Source organism: Saimiri boliviensis, chromosome 6, assembly GCF_048565385.1.
Source record: "Saimiri boliviensis isolate mSaiBol1 chromosome 6, mSaiBol1.pri, whole genome shotgun sequence".
NCBI lineage: Eukaryota > Metazoa > Chordata > Mammalia > Primates > Cebidae > Saimiri > Saimiri boliviensis.
In genome coordinates, this window is record NC_133454.1 from 67,523,917 (window position 1) to 67,546,152 (window position 22,236).

General features: G+C 41.6%; 1 protein-coding gene across 14 annotated transcripts in view; it reads left to right on the top strand.

The window, feature by feature from the left end:
- NTM (neurotrimin) overlaps window positions 1-22,236 on the top strand; it is a 969,594-nt gene that overhangs the window by 929,481 nt on the left and 17,877 nt on the right. For all 14 annotated transcript variants that reach the window (XM_039471027.2, XM_074400884.1, XM_039471028.2 and 11 more), the window contains 2 exons: window positions 17,307-17,441; window positions 19,857-19,977. In XM_039471027.2, the coding sequence (XP_039326961.1) occupies window positions 17,307-17,441; window positions 19,857-19,977 (256 nt within the window). The remainder of the gene's footprint in view (window positions 1-17,306; window positions 17,442-19,856; window positions 19,978-22,236) is intronic.

The window sequence follows — 22,236 nt, forward strand, 5'->3', positions numbered from 1 at the left end:
GAGGGCAAGAGGTGGCAGGAAGCACAGCACTCTGAGTGGCAGGCAAAGCCCCAGTCCTCAGAGCAGGCAGGTGCAGGAAAGTCACAGGAGCATGTCAAGGCCCATTTTGTAGTGATGGCAGCAATATTTTCCTTGCCTGTCCCAGGACGGTAATTTAATCACATTCCTTGCAATCATTCCACTAATTACAGATAGAAAGAGCTGAATGGCCAGGCTGATCCCACTCAGAAAAGCATTCAACCAAATTGATGATGACATAAGAAAGCTCTCTTAGACACTTCTGATTAGGGCACACTACATCTCACGGAAGCAGGGACATAGGCTACAAGAGTTTTTAAGAATATTTGTGAAGGTGGCCAAACCTGGCTTTTTCTTATTCATTGCAGGCTTAGCTTGATGAAGGCTCTTTTACTCCCCCTTAGGAAATATGGAATAAAATTGTTTAACTTTCGAAGATTTTAAGACATCTTTTCATGAATCCAGCCCTTTCTCCTCTCTCTCTCTCTCTCTCTCTCTCTCTCTCTCTCTCTCACACACACACACACACACACATACACACAAACAAGAAAGTAAAACCTTAACATATATATATCCACTGTTTTCTTAAAGGTCATCAAAGAGTGCTCTGAATCATTGATTATGATAGGCTACAACAGCCATCAAAACTCTAGTCAGCGAGTTCATTCATTCAACTTTTGCCCACATAATCCTGTAGCCCCTTCCATGGGCTAAACCTGCTATTGATATTGCAGATATAGAGGTGGATAAAAGAGTCACTGCTCTCTTGTAATTAGAGTCCAGTGGGGTAAACCTACATAAATAAATAACATTACAGTGTGATTAGCAATGCTAGAGAAACAAACAAACAGTAATAAACTGTGTGGGGAGGAGGTCAGAGGTGTGAGTGTGACAAAAACTATCCTGAAACAATGATAGTTGAGGTCGTTTTGAAGGTTGCGTAGATATTTGAAAGTGGACAAAAGACACACAGGCACAGTGTATCAATACAATGCCTCGTGTTTTAAGAACTTCACTGGTATGTCCACTGGGTGCAGAGGGAAATGAGATGGTAATAAAGAACCCAGAGAGGCAGGCAAGAGACAGCTCATGGGCGCCTTCACATTCCATGCCATGAGGCAATGCGTAGCAGTGGAAGGATTTAAGCAGAGGTGGGACTGACTCTTATTTTTGACAATGATTTTGGCAATAAAGAAAAGAATAAATGGGAGGCATGGAGACTCGTAAGGAAGATATTGTAATAATCCAGAGTAGATAATGAGGGGCTGAATTCAGACAGTAACAATGATGAGGAAGAGAATGGATTCGGAAGCTGTTAAGGGAGTGGACACAGCAGGGTTTGTTGACTGAAGTTGAGGAGTAAGGGAAAGAGAGCACACAATGTGACTCCCTTTTATCTTAGGAGAATGGGGATTTGGCAGTGCTGCCAAGAGAGGTTAGACACAGGAGTGAGAGCAGATGTAAGGGCAAGGTGGTGAATTCAGCCTGCGGTGTCTGGGAAGCGTACAGAGGAGGCATTCCACGGGCAGTTATAGGCCTGGAGCTCAGCAGGTCCTCCTGGGGCAGGCATGCAGATGTGGAGAACAGAAGCACAGCTGGCCATCTACAGCGTGGGGATGGCATTTAGAAGGAGATAGGTTCACCCCGGGAGCGGGTACAAGTAGTGGAGGAGTGGGCCTTGAGATGTTGTTATTTAGGGTTTGAGTGTCCCAAACTTTTCCTATAGCTTGTTCCTTCTAACATTTTAAAAATCACTTCTCATGTGTTAATCATTCTTCCATATATTTGCACAAATTCTCTCATATGATTTTCAGACCCAATATATGAGTATTTGAGTAATAAATAAACAGCCACATTTTACTAAGGAGAGAACTGAGGCTCAGTAATTTACTCAAGGTTACCAGTTCCTAAGAGACATCGCCATACGGAGGATTCAGGAGCGCTACGTTTCTTTGCTTGTTTTAATGCATTGCATTCTGTCCAGGACCCAGGTGAGCATGCCTATGTTTAGATTTTCTGTGACATGAAGGAAAAGGCACAGTAGTAGTGTGCCCAGTGAAAAAGCAAATCAGCTCTTCTTTTCCTTCCCATACTCTTTTTTTAGATCTCATGCAGGTGAAAATTCCACCTGGCAGTGGAATACTGAGAGCAGAGGGGTGAGGCATTCACAGATAAATGGGTAGGGCTCAGGCACATGCTTCCAGCAGGATGATTGGGTAGGAAGTAGCTATGGTACGAAATAGATTTTGAGAACTGTTATAAAGATTCATTTTTTTCCACAGTCAAAGACTTTAATTAAATGTTACACATACACTCGTTTTCAGTCATGTCTCCTGTTCTCCCCAGGCCCAAACGATCCTACTCTAATAGGCTTCCTGCTGTTCTATAGAATTGTGTGTTTTCCCAACGTATTCTCCTCTGCACATGGGCGGTATCTGTCCTCTCCATGCCAACTGAAAATACACAGATGGCACTTCCATCTTTAGTATTCCTGGCACTTTTTAGTGTTCTCCCAGGAGCTGATCTGAATTTATTCATTAGATTGTCTTAACTATAGATCTGACCCCGCCCCAGGCTTCCTACTCCCTCTTTCCGCCGAGTGGCCACGTTGTCATTGAGGTTTTGCTTGATACCATTACTAATAAGTGGGATTCTTCAGGGAAGTCTGTGTTTTGATACTGCATCTCAGGATGCTGCTTACCAAGGGAAAGCCTGACCTCCCTCCTCCTTCCATGTGCAGGAAGCCTCTGGTTCATCAGTCAGTGGATAGGAATATCTGCAGGAATAGGCAGAGCCCTGCATTTGAACTTACGCTTTGGTGGGAAAAGACCTTCCCACATTTAATGAAAAAAGAACTCCCCATATCGATATAGCTGTTCTTCAAAAGGATTATTTATAAGTTATTTCACTTCCCATCCTCCACAAAATATTTAATGAAACATACGTAAGGCTGTGCTTTCCTGTGGAGTGATGTTCTTCTCTCTATTATCAGCTAGATTTCTGAGGCTTTTTCTTGGCAGACATGTGAGCTGACATGGATTTGGTTCTGTACCACCACTAGGGGATGGATGATCCAGTGCTCTTACCAAGAGGGATGCCAAGCCGTGTCCTGGGCTCCTTTTATACCCTTTTCAGAGCGCTGTAAAATCCCTTCTTAGGGAAAACACACACCAATGCACATATGCATGATATTATTTCCTGGTGTTCAAAACCCCGAGGGTTACAGTTCCACAATTCTCAGATTGAGAACCCTTGCCCTGCAAAATGTCTTGATGGCTAAATCACAGGCTGCCCTACTTCCCAAGGCGGCTGGGATCCAGGGAGTGAGGGTGACTTCTTATCTGATCCTGAGCATGATGGTGTCAGGAGAATCTTAACCCTTTAGGAGCCTCTTAAGTCAATGGAATTTCCTAAAATTAATCTGGGCAAGGAATTGAAAGCAATGAACTCCTTCAAATTTATCAGCACTCAGTACTGGCTTATATCTCCAGCGATTTAGAAAAAGAGAAAGCAAACAACCAAGATACTGAGGCTATATGGCACTGAGGAGTGCTATATTTATCCCCTATCAATGTCTTTCAGATCAAATTGGCTGAGTTTACAAATCAAAAGCTGATTTATTTTTTTATTTTTATTTTTTTTAGCAGCCATCAGCTGCACTACTGCAAATACACAGTTCCCAGACATCAAGCTGCAAACCCTAAACACCCAGCTGTGTGCTTTCTGACTTTGATATCATCATGCGTAATAGAGGGTCTGCATGCAAAATTGAGCTGACGGGCGTACAGAGAAGGCTCACAGCAGAAAAGCACCCAACTCCCAGGGCCAGCTCAGCTTCTGAAGCCGCATCTGCAAAGAAAACTCACGTCATGTTGTTAGGGGAAGGAATCGGCCTCAGCAATGCTCAGGGCCTGGCTCTATGGAGTATAAACAGTTCACTTTCTTATAATTGCACTTTAAGTTGGAGCCCTTCTTTAACATGAAGCTAATTATTATTCCCAGAAGATTTCCCTATCAAACAAAATGAAGGGATTTTTTTTTCTATTCTACATATCTGTAAAATGTTACAGTTGATAATATGCATGGCCATAATATTCAAACATAATACATATATTCAGTTCCAACTATCAAATGAGTTCTTAATATGTGTCAGGATCTATGATAAGTGTTTTGTTGATATGAATACACACATATATGTGTGTATAAACACACGCAATTTATGGTTGGCACCAGTTTGTACAGTATTTTTATTGAATCTATATTTATTGCTTTGTGATAGAATCCAGTTAATACATTAATTTTAAAACTATTCGTTTGCATTTCTAGATTATACTGAATGGGGAAGTTGTTTGGGGAATGGGACATGGTACAAAAGAAGGATGGCCAGGTGGAGGAGCTCAGGAAGAAGCAGTTTCTGTGTATTCAGCAGAAAGGGTATCTTGAGAGAAAGGAGGAGATAAGTTTCCTGGGTATAAAAGAAGTCCAGGCCGGGCACGGTGGCTCATGCCTGTAATCTCAACACTTTGGGAGGCCGAGGCAGGCGGATCATGAGGTCAAGAGATCGAGACCATACTGGCCAACACCGGGAAACCCCGTCTCTACTAAAAATACAAAATAAAATAAAATAAAAATAAAAATTAGCCGGGCGTGGTGGCATGCATGTGTGGTCCCAGCTAGTCGGGAGGTTGAGGTGGAAGAATTGCTTGAACCTAGAAGGCGGAGGTTGCAGTGAGTCAAAATTGAGCCACTGCACTCCAGCCTGGTGACAGAGCAAGACTCTGTCTCAAAAAAAATAGGAAGTCCAGGTGAAATAAACAGAAATCTGAGCTGCCAGGGAGGCAATGGCACGGGGACATTGCCACATGCATCCTATATGACTTATGCGCGCTCACAAACAGCCAGCATGGCCTATTTAAGGATGATTTATATGATGGGAGCCACCTATTTAGAACAATTCAGCTGTCCCATTTCCCAGAGACAGGCCCTGTGTTTGATATCAACTGTCTGTGGCTTGTACTGCAGTGTTACAACAGGAAAAAGTGGGATTGAACCCTTCAGAACTTTTCCTACGAAACACATCTTTTAATTTGCCCATTTTTGGCAAGATCATCAGATTCTCTTTTCTGCCAGCCATGATACCTGTATCCAAAGGAAATGCCAAGGAACTATGTGTAATATATATGTATGCATATTACATATATATGTCGATATTAAGCTCTCAGCAGTTCTTACCTAGGCTATGCAGCTATACCTTCTTCTTTAAAAGAAACAATCAAGAGAAATTATATTTCTTATCAATCACATCTTCTTTTAAGTGAAGAGAGTTAAAGGATCTCTGGTGAATCTTTTGTAAGATTTATTATTATTAAGTTCCTACTGGCAAAGCAGAGGTCTGATTATTATTTCATTTCTGAGTCGAGATGTTCTTGTATCAAGGATCATGTGTATTAAAATGTGCTAAATCCTAGATAGCGTTTCAGTAAAAATAAAAGTCATGATAGCTACCACTTCCTGAGAGCTTCCTATTTGCTAAGTACTTTATCCATGTTTACTCATGCAATGCTCACAATGATACTATAAGCTAATCTTATGCTCCCCATTTTGCAGAAGAGGAATCTGAAGTGCAGAGAACTGAACTGTCAGCTAGTATAGCCTACAGAGCTCAAATGCACAAATACTAGAACTCATCATTGCTCCCCAGTGCAGCCAGGGGGAGTGGTGCTTACAGCTGCTATCAACTCTTCGACCATTACTCCAGCCCCATATCAGGCCGACAGAAGCTATTCTGTTTAGATCATTCTACATGAATATCACATTGTGGAAACACTTTTCAACACTGATAGTTTCACCCTGTTGCAGCGGATATTGCTGTGTGAGTTATGTGGGTAGCTCACATGTCCCCAGCCTTGTTGAGCTCGGCAGCACAGAATTGCGTTAATTCCACATTACTGTGCCTCTCAGCACCCATCTGCCTGCCTGGGACCCTCACTTTACCTCAAAACTGGCTCTGGTATTTCCTGGAGTCCCTGTTACATGCTTAAATACAAGTCTTCTCATGCCACCCCCTTCGATATAGTCCCTCGCGTGGCTTCTGCTGCCAATGGGAGTGAGGCTGTTTTTGAGCCAGGTTGGTCTGTATACTCCAGCTCCCAGGACTGCACTGAGTCCTCAGGAGACCTGGTGTATCGAAGGCCTTTCCCAGTTCATCAGCAGGCCTTGACACAAGGACTCACAGTGGCTCTATACATCTCTGTATTTGTCTGTTCTCACACTGCTATACGAACATACCCAAGACTGGGTAATTTATAAAGAAAAGCGCTTGAATTGACTCACAGTTCTGCCGGGCTGGGGAGGCCTCAGGAAACTTACCATCAGGGTGGAAGGGGAAACCAAGGTGCCCTTCTTTACATGGCAGCAGGAAGATGAATGAGTGCCCAGCAAAGTGGGAAGCCCCTTATAAAACCATCAGATCTCGTGAGAATTAACTCACTATCACCAGAATGGGAAAGGGGAAACCGCCGTCATGATTCAATTATATTCACCTGGTCCCTTCCACGGCATGTGGGGATTATAGGAACTACAATTCGGATGAGCTTTGAGTAAAGACACAGCCAAATCTCTAAAGTCTTTCATGAAAACAGCTCCTTTGCTCTCTGGCCAAGCCCACTTTCTTCATCAGACTTCAAAATCAGTTCCTGGGGCTTGTATGTGTTGGTACTGAGGAAGAAGAGTCTCACCTCTGTCTGTCTTATCTCCTAGCATCTGAACAAAACCATGCCTTCCTCCAGTCAAAACAGAAAACTCTGCATGCTCATCAGCCATCGTGATGGCACTGGGAGATACCCAACTGTCCTTGAGACCAGCCTGGGTTTAACAAGAGCACCCAATGCAACCTGAGAGGGTGGAGAGAGCAGTGGCTGCAGAGCTGGTGTGGGACTGGAATGTCACTGCTAGTCATGGGATATGGGCAAAAATTTTAAAATGATTCCTTCCAACTCTCCAATTCTGGGATTCTATGTTCTGTGTCTTTTTTTTCAATTTCTGACATCCAGTGATTTTTATCTCAGCTGGTATATATGCCATAAAAATATGAAGCAAAGAAGCAGCTGTGTCCTCTCCTCTCCAGTAGCTACAGCTGTTCTCCTGACAAGCTTATTCTTGGGTATGATAAAAATGATCACTGTGAGTATTATTATTTTCAGTTATAAAGATTTTTAATGCCCAATCTATGAAGTCAGAAATGTGGGATTTTCTTGTCCAAAGGGATGTTATACACACAAGACACTCTCTCTCCTTTGATTAGCTGTAAATGCTGAGCTCAGCACTTTGGACAACACCAAACACCTGTGGGGATTTGGGGGCAGGTGTGATCACATATCCAGCTCACTTCATTTCCCTGCTTTGGTTGTCATATTCCACTTAATGAAGTAGCTGTATTTCCAAGTTGGCTGTAAAACAAATTTCTGTTAGATTAATCATACTTCTTCATTGATCTACATTTTTAAATTAAGGATGCCTTCCCGTGAGGAAATAATTAGCTCCAAAACTCAATATAAATTATACTAAACACTCAATAAACCTTTTAAAATCACATATTTAAGGAAAATCTTGTCTGTTACCGTACTAACAGTGAGGATATTTTCTAAAGTCAGGAAATACAATTATCTTGCTATGAGCAATAACTGTATATGGTGTTGTTTTGGGAATGGAGCCACAGGAGGATTAGGTGAAAAACAAGGGATCTCTGACTTGTGTGTGTGTGTGCATGTGTGTGTGTGTGTGTATGTGTGTGTGTGTGTGTGTGTGTGTGTTTGTATACCATGCTTTTTTTATTATACATTAAGTCCTGGGATACATGTGCAGATCTTGCAGGGTTGTTGCATAGGTACACACATGCCATGGTGGTTTGCTGTCTCCATCCCCCGTCACCTACATCAGGCATTTCCCCCAATGTTATCCCTCCCCATCCTCCCCATCCTCTGCTGTCACTCCCCTAGACCCCCATACCCCAACAGACCCCAGTGTGTGATGTTCTCCTCCCTGTGCCCACGTGTTCTTATTGTTCAACACCACCTATGAGTGAGAACATTCAGTGTTTGGTTTTCTGTTCTTATGTCAGTTTGCTGAGAATGATAGTTTCCAGATTTATCCATGTCCCTACAAAGGATATGAACTCATCCTTTTTATGGCTGTATAATATTCCATGGTGTATCTGAGTCACATTTTCTTTGTCCAGTCTATCATGGATGGACATTAGGGTTGGTTCCAGATCTTTTCTGTGCTGCAGTGAACATACATGTGCATATGTCTTTATAATAGAACAATTTCTAATCTTTTGTGTATATACCCAGTAATGGGATTGTGGGGTTGAATGGGATTTCTATTTATAGGTCCTTGAGGAATCACCACACTGTCTGCCATAATGGTTGAACTAATTTACACTCCCACCAACAGTGTAAAAGTGTTCCTATTTCTTCACATGCTCTCCAGCATCTGTTGTCTCCAGATTTTTTAATGATCACTATTCTAACTGGTGTGAGATGGTATCTCAGTGTGGTTTTGATTTGCATTAATGACCAGTGATGATGAGCATTTTTTCATGTTTGTTGGCCTCATAAATATCTTTTTTGAAAAGTGCCTGTTCACATCTTTTGCCCACTTTTGAATGGGTTTGTTTGTTTGTTTCTTGTAAAACCACTTTATTTCTTGGTAGATTCTGGATATTAGCTCTTTGTCAGATGGGTAGACTGCAAAATTTTTTTCCCATTCTGTTGGTTGCCAGTTCACTCTGATGATAATTTATTTTGCTGTGCAGAAACTCTTAAGTTTAATTAGATCCCATTTGTTTAATTTGGCTTTTGTTGCCATTGCTCTTGTTGTTTTAGTCATGAAGTCCTTGCCTATGCCTATGTCCTGAATGGTTTTGCCTAGGTTTTCTTCTAGGGTTTTTATGGTGTTAGATCTTACATTTAAATCTTTAATCCATCTGTAATTAATTTGAGTGTAAGGTATAAGGAACAGGTCCAGTATCAGCTTTCTGCACATGGCTAGCCAGTTTTCCCAACAACATTTATTAAACAGGGAATCCTTTCCCAATTGCTTGTTTTTGTTTGGTTTGTCAAAGAGATCAGATGGTTGTAGATGTGTGACATTAATTCTTAGGCCTCTATTCTGTTCCATTGGTCTATATCTCTGTTTTGGTTCCAGTAACTGTTTTGATTACTGTAGCCTTGTAGTATAGTTTGAATTCAGGTAGCATGATTCCTCCAGCTTTGTTCTTTTTGCTTAGGATTGTCATGGCTATGTGGGCTCTCTTTTGGTCCATATGAAGTTTAAAGTAGTTTTTTTTTTTTTTTCCTGTTCTGTGAAGTAGGTCAATGGTAGCTTGATGAGGAAAGCCTTGAATCTATAAATTACTTTGGGCAGTATGGCTATTGTCACGATATTGATTCTTCCTAACCATGGGCATAGAATGCTTTCCCATCTGTTTGTGTCCTCTCTTATTTCCCTGAGCAGTGGTTTGTAGTTCTCCTTGAAGATGTCCTTCACGTCCTTTGTCATTTGTATTCCTAGGTATTTTATTCTCTTTGGAGCAATTGTGAATGGCAGTTCACTCATGATTGGCTCTCTGTTTATCTGTTATTGGTATATAGGAATGCTTGTGATTTCTGCACATCGATTTTGTATCATGAGACTTTGCTGAAGTTGCTTATCAGCTTAAGGAGATTTTGGGCTCAGATGATGGGGTCTTCTAAATATACAATCATGTTGTCTGCAAACAGAGACAATTTAACTTCCTCTTTTCCTAATTGAATACCCTTTATTTCTTTTTCTTGCCTGATTGCTCTGGCTAGAACTTCCAATACTATAGTGAATAGGAATGGTGAGAGAGGGCATCCTTGCCTAGTGCCAGGTTTCAAAAGGAATGTTTCCAGTTTTTTTTGTGTTGTTGTTGTTTGTTTGTTTGTTTTTTGCACCATGATATTGGCTGTGGGTTTGTCATAAATAGCTTTTATTATTTTGAGATGCATTCCATCGATACCTAGTTTCTTGAGAGTTTTTAGCATAAAGAACTGTTGAAACTTTGTCAAAGGCCTTCTCTGCATCTATTGAGATGATCATGTGGTTTTTGTCTTTGGTTCTGTTTATGTGATGTATTACATTTATAGATTTGTGTGTGTTGAACCAACCTTGCATCCCGGAATGAGGCCTGCTTGATCATGATGGATAAGCTTTTTGATATGCTGTTACATTCAGTTCGCCAGTATTTTATTGAAGATTTTTACATCGATGTTCATCATGGATATTGGCCTAAAGTTTTCTTTCTTAGCTGTGTCTCTGCCAGGTTTTGGTATCAGGATGATGTTGGTCTCAGAAAATGAGTTAGGGAGGATTCTGTCTTTTTGTATTGTTTGGAGTAGTTTCAGAAGGAATGGTACCAGCTCCTCTTTGTACGTATGATAGAATTTGGCTGTAAACCCATCTGGACCTGGACTTTTTTTGGTTGGTAGGCTATTAATTGCTACCTCAACTTCAGACCTTGTTATTGGCCTATTCAGGGATTCAACTTCTTCCTGGTTTAGTCTTAGGAGGCTGTAAGTGTCCAGGAATTTGTTTATTTCTTCCAGGTTTACTGGTTTATGAGAAGCAAAGAAAGATCTAAAATTGAGTTGTTTGTAGCAATTTCTGATGGTAGTTTGTATTTCTGTGGAATCAGTGGTGATATCCTCTTTATCATTTTTTATTGCGTTTATTTAATTCTTCTCTCTTTTCTTTTTTATTAATCTGGCTAGTGGTCTATTTTGTTGATCTTTTCAAAAATCCAGCTCCTGGATTTATCGATATTTTGAAGAGTATTTTTTGTGTCTCTATCTCCTTCAGTTCTTCTCTGATCTTAGTTATTTCTTGTCTTTTGCTAGCTATTGAATTTTTTTGCTCCTCTAGTTCTTTCAATTTTGATAATAGGGTATCAATTTTAGATCTTTCTTTGCTTCTCATGTGGACATTTTTTGCTATAAATTTCCCTCTAGACACTGCTTTAAATGTGTCCCAGAAATTCTGGTATGTTGTGTCTTCGTTCTCATTGGTTTTGAAGAACATGTTTACTTATGCCTTCATTTCATTGTTTATCCAGGAGCAAGTTGTTCTGCTTCCATGTAGTTGTGCAGTTCTGGTGATTTTCTCAATCCTGAGTTCTAATTTGATTGAATTGTGGTCTGAGAGACTGTTATGATCTTTTGCATTTGCTGAGGAGTGATTTACTTCAAATTATGTCATCAATTTCAGAGTGAGTGTGATGTGGTGCTGAGAAGAATGTATATTCTGTGGATTTGGGGTGGAGAGGTCTGTAGATGTCTATTAGGTCTACTTGGTGCAGATCTGAATTCAAGTCCTGGATATCCTTGTTAATTTCTGTCTCCTTGATCTGTCTAATATTAACAGTGGAGTGTTAAAGTCTCCCACTATTATTGTGTGGGAGTCTAAATCTCTTTGTAGGTCATTAAGAACTTGATTTATGTATCTGGATGCTCCTGTATTGGGTGCATTTACATTTAGGATAGGTAGCTCTTCTTGCTGCATTGATCCTTTTACCATTATGTAGTGCCCTTCTTTGTCTCTTTTGATCTTTGTTGGTTTAAAGTCCCTTTTATCGGAGACCAGGATTGCAACCCCTACTTTGTTTTTGCTTTCTATTTGCTTGGTAACTCTTCTTCCATCCCTTTATTTTGAGTCTGTGTGTGTCTTTGCGCATGAGATAGACCTCCTGAATATAGCACACCAATGGGTCTTGACTTTTTATACAGTTTGCCAGTCTGTGTCTTTTGATTGGGGCATTTAGCCTGTTTACATTTAACATTAATGTTGTTATGTGTGTATTTGATACTGCCATTTTGTTACTGGCTGGTGGTTTTGCCTGTTAGTTGACACAGTTTCTTCATCGCATCATTGGTCTTTACCATTTGGTACATTTTTGCAGTGACTGATACTGGTTGTTCCTTTCATGTTTAGTGTTTCCTTCAGAAGCTCTTGTAAGGCAGGTCTGGTGGTGATGAAATTTCTCAGCAATTGCTTGTCCATAAAGGATTTTATTTCTCCTTCCCTTATGAAGCTTAGTTTGGCTGGATATGAAATTCTGGATCTCTGCCTTTTTTTTTTTCATTGAATTCAACCTGTTGTTCTGGGTCTGTCAGCCAAAAGTTAGTCAATAAGAAGTTGACAAATTTTAAATTCTGTAAACTGGTTTTCTAGCTGCCTTGAGAGCCAGAAGTGTCCAAGATCTGGTTCCTGCTGTCAAAGGCCTTCAATTGCACTGGAAAAATAAGCCCTGTGTGAGCAGTACAAGAAACTACTCAAAAACTCTGTTACAGTTACAGGAGCAGTGGATCAGACATCAGGAAACCTCGTGCTCTCTGTCACTGACCAGATGTGTGCCCACAGACTCCTCTAAGCTTCAGCTTCCCACAAGAAAAATATGAGGCTTGCCCATGCATGAGAATTTCTTAAGGAGATTATGAAAACACCTTATCCTAGGAGATTCTGGTTGAGTGGATATGACTGGGACCTAGAATTCTATATTTTAAGAAAATATTCTAGTGAATTCTACTACCATGAGACTGTGTCCTAGCAGAGCAACTATGGCGTTATATAACCATTCATGTCCCTTTAAGCTCTTTAAGTTAATTCTCTCATGATTTTAAAGACTAGATGAACTGAATGTGCAACAATAGTGCAGAACAGCCAGAGGTACCAAGAGTTAGGAGACAAAAGGGGATTTATTAGTGTCCCCAGGCTGCTGTGACAAGGCAGAAAATACTGGGTGACTTAGAACAACAAAACTGTACAGTGCTGGAGGCTGGAAGTCGAAATCTGACAGTGACAGGGAGAACCCTCCCTCGCCTCTCCGAGCTTCTGATATGCGCTGGCAGTTCCTGGCATTCCTTGGCTCATAGAAGCATCGCTCCAGTCACATGGTCATCTTCACCCTGTGTGTCTTCACACTACCCTTTCTCTGTGCATGTCTGCCCAAGCCTCTTTTTATAAGGACACCAGTCATATTAGATTAGGGCCTACCATAATACCTCGTTTTAACTTGATTACCTTTGTAAAGACCTATTTCCAAATATAGTCACACTCTGAGGTACTGATGGTTAGGACCTCAACATATCTTTTTTTGGGAGGACACAGTTGAACCCCTCATAGGGTGTTTTCAAGAAAGAGTTAAAATTGGAAAGAAAGGCAATATTTGCTTGGATAGACCAAAAGGACACAGCTTTCTAGGTGACCAAAAAAAAAAAAAAAAAAATCTGTGAAGAATGAATCATCGTGTTGGCCCAGGATGAGGACTAACAAGAACTGGCAGAAGAGCCGTGGCAGTGGCAGTGGTGGCGTAGTACCAGTTGTTTAGACTAAGTCCTGCAGAGGGCTTCTCCTGGGTACTTCACTGTCCCTACTGCATTCCACGTGTTGTCTCTCACAGCAACCCTAGAAGTCGGCTTTGTTATTCCGAGTTGCACAGGTGAAGACATGTTGGTACAGGGGAGTTAGGTGACCTACTCCATCATGAAACTAGAGGGTAGAGAGTCGGCTTTTTCCGATCTCAAACATTTGCCCCTTAGGACGCTAATCAGTTGCCTTCCTCATAGCACTCATGCAAGATAAACTTGAGTGAATAGATCAGGGCTACTTTACGGAGGGCTTTGATAATAAGGCAGTAGCGTTTGTGTTTTATGTGACAGAAAAAATAAGGAGCCATTTCTAGTGTCTGAAGAGGTGGACCATGCTGAAGTGGGTATTTCAGGAAGATGAGAGTCTCATTTCCACCCGAGGATGCATTTTCTTTACAGAAAGAAAAAGACTTATAATAAGAAACTATTGACCATGAAGAGTTTCTTTTCATAGGATTTTATCAAATGCTTTGCCTCTTTCCCACTGATGTCTCTTAACCAAGAATATCCTTTAGCACTTTAAAAACGATGCTTGCTTGATTTTTTTTTTTTTTTACCCAATATGCTTTGTGAGTCCCTCACACTAGTGGTAAAGCACCGATCACTTCATAGCCACAGCAGCAATGCTTTTAAATGGAACTTTTCCTTGGTTTCTTAACTCTGGAAATTCAGATTTCGGTTTAGTGTTTTTGGGAGTTTGTTTGTTTGAGGCATCTTGTTTAGGAACCTGATTTCAGGTGGTTCAAAGTTTACTTCGTTACATATGAACTGACCAGCTTTCTCTCTGGTTTTGCCACATAGGCCTTTAGTAGAGAAAAAGGAGGAAAGTGAGCATAAAGACAAGGAAAGCTTAAATTTATTAAGCACCTTACTATGTACAAATCACTTTTCACCTGCCTTACCCAACTCAATCAAAAAGTGTACATGTAATAAGTGGTGAGCAATGAAGTCCTTATGGTTTCTCTATGATTGCACATTTGGTCCAGGGAACATAGGATAGTAGGATTAAGACTGAATGTTCTTGCAGGAGGACTTCAGGGAAAAAAAAAAAAACTCCTTCCTCTGGAATTAGAAATCTGGATCAGTAGACACCATATGCCTTCCCCAGAACTTGAGCCATCCAACTTCCTTTCCTACACAAGATCACCTGACATAAATACACAAAACTACACATACATTAATGCACCCATGTCCCCACAGAAACCCTGATGAGTTCTTGATATTGACTGCCTTAATATCTGTGTACCTGCATTTCAGTCTAGGACTGTCATGCCCCCAACAGGCCTTTCCTTTTGGATGTCCATATGACAGGTTGGCCCCTGCAAACCTCACTGTGGCCACAGAAGAGCACATTTGGATTATGGAATTAAAGCAGAGGCATGAACTTTAGCTGAAGAGCACAGGAGATCCAGAGAACCTGTGTCTTTTTGTTTGTTTCCCTGCTTTGGTGAAGTAATACACAGCCTCCCAGGAGACCTGAGGTCCTACCAGTCACTGCTCTGACCCTGGAGCTCAATCCAGAAACAGCTGTCCAGAGCTAATTTATTTCCTAATGCCGCAGCACTGTTAATTTATAAATTACACTGGTAATTCGAGCTATTATTAATTTCAGATGGTGTAGGGCAAGCCTAATTAAAATATGACACCAATTGCCACACATATGTACCAAGGACTACCATTTAAAATTAATGGGAATATTAAGTGTGACACTGGTCTCCGAGATGGTTGGCACAGTAATTATAGCACTGTGGCAGGGAAAAATCTGACAAATGTAAGCCCGTGGTTGGTAGCAAATAAACAAGGAATTACACAAGAATTATAGAGTCTTCGTTTAAAGGACTTCTCAATTCTCCCGCCCATCCTCAAATCAAGGTTAGTACCTTTGCCCTCAAGACACTTATCAAACAATATCAATAAAGGCTACTGAGACCATTAGACGTGTCTTACTGGTAGGAACTATGAGTCTATTTGGGTTAATGTTATTTGTCCTTTCCATATCCTGGTCTTTTGGGCCATGTTTTCTACTTATGAACAGGCCCTTTCTTTGTCTTGTGAATTTAATAACTATTTCTTGTTTGTTATAATGGACTTAGGTTGTTCTTTTCCTCTTCTCTATGTAACAGAGGCAAGAAAGCTTCTGTATATACACAGTGTAGGTTGCATATGGCCTGAGGATGTATGAGGTGCGGCTCCATTTGATCCTGCTGTTGAGCAGTGGCACAGACTTACATGACCAAATGAGGCAGTAACCCTTCTTTACAAGACAACAGTAGTTATTGCTACTGTTATTGTGGTTACCTCGACAAAAGAGTTACTTCAACACTGTCATGGAATAAATAACAGTCATCCCTTACAGACCATACACATCATCCCTTGCCATATTGGTTTCTTACGGCTATTGTTTTCATGATCTGAGCCAGCAGAAACATGTGGCATTACAGAAAGTTTTTATGACCTGGGGAAAATTGGTTCTTTGTTCCCTTTCTTGCTCAACTCATGTTCATACAGTCCTACACCACCTGAAGCCGTGCCTCCATCCAGATTATAGGATTAAGAGCTAAATCAACAAGTGTGCAGCACACAGGAGTTCAGAGTGCTTTCATATGTGTATGTGAGTGTATACGTGTATATACATGCCTATTTGTGCATTAGTCTAAATAGCCCTGTGACTCTGTGAGATGTTAGGATTATATATGTATTATGTTTGGGAAAATGCTTCTCAATTGCTAGAGACAGTCCTAACTTATGCTTGTTGTCTGCTAATAATCATTACTAGCACCTCTTTGCCTGTTAGAGGTATCCAGGTTTAGGATGCTGTCATCTGGATTACCCTCATTTAAGAGATAAGGGAGGATAACTTGGGGTGCAAGCCGTTACTTTTGTTTTTCATTGTCTTTTGGCAAGGAAGCTAAGGCTCAGGTGCCTCTGGGAGAGAACTTTGAAATCTCCTCTAGCCTTAAATATCTTGGTCTTTCCGTAACAGAGTGCTCATGGCAGACGTCAGGCACAGAGTCTGGTAAGTGGAGGGTTGTTATTATTACTCATAATTTTTCCCTAAAGACAGCAAGTCCTGCAATGATGACAGGGCTGAGTGGATTCACAGCCATGTCACCTGACGCATTTCTGACAGGCTTACAGTTAGGCATCAAGTGCAGAGTCCCATGGCTACTCTGTCTTTAGGATCTTGTACCTGGGAACTCCAGCAGGTCAAATTTAGCACATTGATTTCTGCCTATCCAATTAATTGTCTGAGTCAAAAAACCAGAAAGTTAAATTTATTATGTTACTGTTTCCACTGCCTTTGTGGTACATCTCTCTCTCTCTCTCTCTCTCTCTCTCTCTCTCTCTCTCTGTGTGTGTGTGTGTGTGTGTGTGTGTGTGTGTGTGTGTGTAGCTTCTGGTGTGGCATTTTTAATTAATTCAGGCTCAAGGATGCAGTCATCAACTTTATATTCAAGGCTCAGTCTAAGTGATACCTTGAGATCAGAAAGAGCTAAGTTACCTAACTCAGATCCCAGAGCACAATTGCTTGCTAAGATACAGGCAGTATAAATGTCAAAATTGTTAATCACTTACTGGGGACCAGTAATTCTCTAGGCGCTGTGCTTGGTTCAGTTAGGAACACAAACATTTCAGCGGTTCCAGTGGGGATCCAAGGACAGGTTGGTGGTGCAGAGGTGTAGAAGAGACGGAGGAGGGAGGAGCCACGCAGTTCCTCAGAATCAGAGCTTACAAATGGCGCAATTCTCTGCAGACATAACCATTTTATACTTCGTTTTTTAGGTTAATATGCGTTGGTCTTTTTGCCTTCTATTTGACGACACATTACTGCTTTTCCCGCAGCTGTTGGCTTTGTGAGTGAAGACGAATACTTGGAAATTCAGGGCATCACCCGGGAGCAGTCAGGGGACTACGAGTGCAGTGCCTCCAATGACGTGGCTGCGCCCGTGGTACGGAGAGTAAAGGTCACCGTGAACTGTAAGTGTTCCCACCACTGCCCGCCCGGCATGTACACAAGGCTGGCCTGTTGTCACGGCCACCACACAGAACCTATTGGCACAGCCAGCTACTGACTTCAGGTGGGAAGGAATGCAGCATCCCTTTCCATGCTCTGCTTTCAGGAGCAACCGTTTCAAACTCTGGTTTTTGACATCTCAAAGTGTCACAGTGTCACATTAAAAAAAAAAAAAAAAAAAAAAAAAAAAGCAGCTGAAAGTAACTGAATACCAAACTTGACTTACAGGGCCGGGAGATCATTAAATGGTATTCAGTGCATAATTTATTTAAACCTGTCTTCAAATTCAAAATTTTCCTGTAATTTACTCACACGATGCAGCTGTGCTGGAGCCTCTCACTGTCTATACCAGGCATCTCCATAATGGGACAAGAAACCGTGTGCTAGAGTTTGTGAAGGAAGTTTAGAACTTTCATTTATGGTACATTTATTGTATCTATACAGTTATAGCTGTGCATGGTATACACACAAATAGCTCTGATATAGATCTTAGAGGATGAATCAACAAATTTGCTTGTTACTAATACAGGTACAGAATCCAAAAAGTTTGGAAGGCCCTGTGTGGACCCCTCATTCTCCTTTCTCAGCCTTCCAGATTCTCTCTGACATCAATCCTATGTGAATTTCCTGCTTCCTTTCTGTCTTTTCCCTCTGGCTTCCTCATTATCTACGTTGACTTAGCTCCCAACAACATTCTGAAGATTTTCTCTGCTGTGCACATTCGAGGAAGACTTTTGAAGAAATAGAACTCAATAACTAAATCAGCAAATAAGATGACTTTTCCCTCAAAACTTGGGCGGGGTGGAGTTAGAAGAAGAATATTGTATCCAGGAGAATATCCAATCTTTAAGATTTAGGTTTGTGTCACAATGTGAACCCAGTCAATATAAAGCAGTTTAAGAGCAAGGCAATAGGTATAAAAGAAATACCTAATGTATGTGGGGTACAGCAAACCACCATGGCACATGTACACCTATGTAACAAACCTGCACATTCTGCAAATATACCCCAGAACTTAAAGTGTTTAAAAAATGTCATTTAAAAAATCATATCACTGTTTTTTAGAAGGGGGCTTAAGATGATTTATAGTTTATAAAGATGAACCTAAAACATAAAGAAACAGAAGCAAAGAAAAAATATACTTAGGAAAATGAGTGAAAGCTAGGAAAACCCCAGCAGGTGAAATATTACCACAAGACTGCTAGGTGCAGGTGCAGACTTTGGCTTAGCCTTGCTAAAGCAAAGAGGGAAATATCACCTGCTTTAAGATTCGTGTCGTCCCTAAGATAAAAGCAAATTGGTTGCTTGGGAGAAACACTGCTTTCCCTGGTACTGAGATCCTAGAGAAAATTCTCTTCAGGGTCTCCACAAATAGAGCACTTTGAGACAGAGTCAGCAACATCATGTTCAAAATTTCTGCATTAAATGGAATAGCAAGCTTATTGTGGCTGTTTTTCATAATGCCCTGTAATATAAACTATTAGAACGTTAAGGGTAGTTTGGCAAAGACTTCAAATGAATGCAGACCAAGTGCTTAGGTCTAGTTTGGTCACCTGGTCTGGCTTGATTCAGGGATCTGTTTCAGAATACCAAGAATGATGGATCTGTATATCCTTCAGGCAGTTCTCCTTGAATAGTATTTCTTGCAATTGAACTTTTGATGGGAGTTGAATAGTTCGAGGTTATATACTTTTGGCAAGAACCTGGTGTGCAGAAATTCTAGAAGGCTGATTAAAGGTGCTGACTGTCAACCCATGGAGTGTAGAGTTGATGGGCTGCCATCATCCTAAGAAAGTTAAAAAGTTTAAACGGAAAATATGCATGAACACATGGTCATTTCAACTCTGTACAGAGGAGAACGGAAGCCGTACATGCTAGGAAGACCCAGCTTTTCCCTAGAGTGGCGTCAAAAACTGTTTTCTTTCGCTGGTACAATTTTTATAGCAGTTTTACTAAGTAAGCAGAGCTGGGACAGAGAATGAGAGATCAAATCAACAAATGAAGCAGCCGTCCTCATTTTAAAATGCATTATAAAAATGCTATAGGTTGGGCGTGGTGACCTGTAAACCCAGCACTTTTGGAGGCTGAAGTGGGCGGATCATCTGAGGTCAGGAGATCGAGATGAGCCTGGCCAACATGGTGAAACTCCATCTCTGCTAAAAATACAAAAATTAGCTAAGCATGGTGCTATGCACCTGTAATCTCTACTACTTGGAAAGCTGAGGCAGAAGAATCGCTTGAACCCAGGAGGCAGAAGCTGCAGTGAGCCAACATCATGCCACTGCACTCCAGCCTGGGCAACAAGAAGGAAACTCCATCTCAAAAAAAAAAAAAAAAAAAAAAAAAAAAAAATACTATGAGACATCTTTTCTCTGCAGATCCACCGTACATTTCAGAAGCCAAGGGTACGGGTGTCCCCGTGGGACAAAAGGGGACACTGCAGTGTGAAGCGTCAGCAGTCCCCTCAGCAGAATTCCAGTGGTACAAGGATGACAAAAGGTAAAGCTTCCTTCTTTCCCCTCCCACGCCCACCCCCATCCCCAGAAGAAGAAACTCTTCCAGGGTCCTGATTCCAGACGGTTTCAAACGAATTCTATAAAATCCTCTTTGAATGTCTCCTCTTAATATTAATCCATTAACGTTAAGAAACGACTTGTTTGCATATAGGGGGCAAATATGCAAACAAGTCTTTTCTTAACGTTAATGGATTTCAGCGACGTTTTTAACGTCACCATGCAGAATTATCACTGGCCAACCAACAGACCTGAAAGGTAATATTTTTTTTTAGAAAAGCAAAATCACAAGAGAAAGGCCACCAGGAGCATTGTAAGGCCTGTGAATTTTTTATTTTTTATAGGCCAAGAACATAATGTGTTCTGCCTGAAGCTATTTTTACTACATTCTAAGGCTTGCGTGAAGGAGCTAGGAAGACTCATGGGGCCCCAGGAGTGGCTAAGAAGTTAGCTGCAGCTAGCAGGTCTCCCCTTCTGTTCCAGACACTATCAGTAGCGGTGTATAAGAGTCCGTGACCCAATTTAGCCCTTGCTTTGTGCCCAAGTTGTTCTTTTACTGTAGGAGAAAAGAGAGGGGACTATTCCCTTCCTTCCCATTGTCACAGCCCTTGTCGGGATATTTGTTGTGAGCCACTGAAGATGATCATTTCAAGGCGTTATCAAATGGCATGTCAATGCAGGGATCGCTATCTCAGCACAGCCAGGCACTGCGGCAATTGCCGTTATCAAAGAGCCGTTTTAAGGGCCGATGAACAATGGGAAATGTGGGAGCACTGCCTGTATTCAGAACACTTTCACTGAAAAAGAGGTGGTGGCATAGGGGATGCAAAAGAGTCCTGAGGTGTATGTTAGGTGGAGTAGGAGGAAGGAGTGAGGGAGGCCAGGAAGCCGAGAAGGAAAAACAACGAAGAGGGTGTTCTGAGAAGGAGAGCAGCATGAGAAACTACGGGCCAGGAGCCGGTGAGTGGCTACCCACACTGCGTGCACATCTTCAGCCGGCCTTGGCTGTCTTTCCTTATGAGGTCAGACACCAAAAGCTCTTTCCAGCTGCTAGATTGAAAGTTGAGTTTGGTTTAGAACCGTGTCAATCAGTTGTAAGATTCACTGTGTCTTATCATAATCCACCCCCCCCCAACACACACATAAATGAAAAGCAGTGTTTTTTTGTCTTAATCTTCAAGGACATGTTCCGGCAGCTTCTAGTGAGGTGTATTATATTTATGGAGCCCGTTTTACAGATGAAAGGACTAACACAGAAAGAGGAAAGACAAACTCACAAAGAAAAAGAAGAAATAGAGCTGGTGTTCCCCCTTTTTCCAAGAAAGAAGAATTAAGCAGAATGGAGTGTGTTTTTCTGATCAATGTGGTTACCTGACTTAGAAATTCTGTTTCACTTATCCATTCCCTTGTACTAAGAAGTAAACTGAGGCATAAAAATTAATGATTGAACCAAACCAAACCAAAAACCTATTGAGCTATGGGGTCAGTTCCCAAACTTGCCATTGTCTAGATGTTCGGGAAAAGTCATCAGCTGCGTCCTATTATTCTAATTAAAAATAGAATAAACAAAACATAGGAGAAAGCAAAATCTTGGAGGAAAATAAAGCAAAAGTGGCCAATGGTGAGTAAAGGATGAGAGAGCTCTCCTTTGTGCAGCATCTGGGTTCACCATAGGGACAGCCATCTCCGCCACCGTTCACCCAGGAGGAGAGAGCGGGCTGAAGGGGCCGAGGATGGTTTTTGAGGCCCCTGGCTCAGGCAGCTTTCTTCCCGCCTTTCAGTTCTTCTGATGGCTTCTCCTTTTCTTTCCTTTCCATTTAGTTAGGTCAGTTTTCCATTGGATGCTCATGTATTTATTTTCCAACATGCTGCCACGAGACAGGCTATCTTTCCTCCTGGCACCCAGCCCAGCCTCAGCATCCCTGCCTCTGAGGCCCTGGTCACAGCCCGTTGGGTCTACCACGTAGGTTTCCCAAGGCATATTGTGTCTGCCTTTGGGGGAAGACCAAGGCCAGCTCTGGCCCCTCTACCGTTTCCAGTGAGATGAGCAGACTTCCAAGGCAGATGAAAGGGAACTGTGTGGTGAGGACAGCCGTTTTCTCAAGCGTTAGGTGAGAAGTCTGTTGGCCACATGCTAGCACCACTACGCTGTTATGTGTTATCAAACAAAGAGGAATGGAATGCTATACTTAAGGAAGGCCACCCATCCAACAGGGGCATTGGCCGATGAAAATCCCTCAGCTTT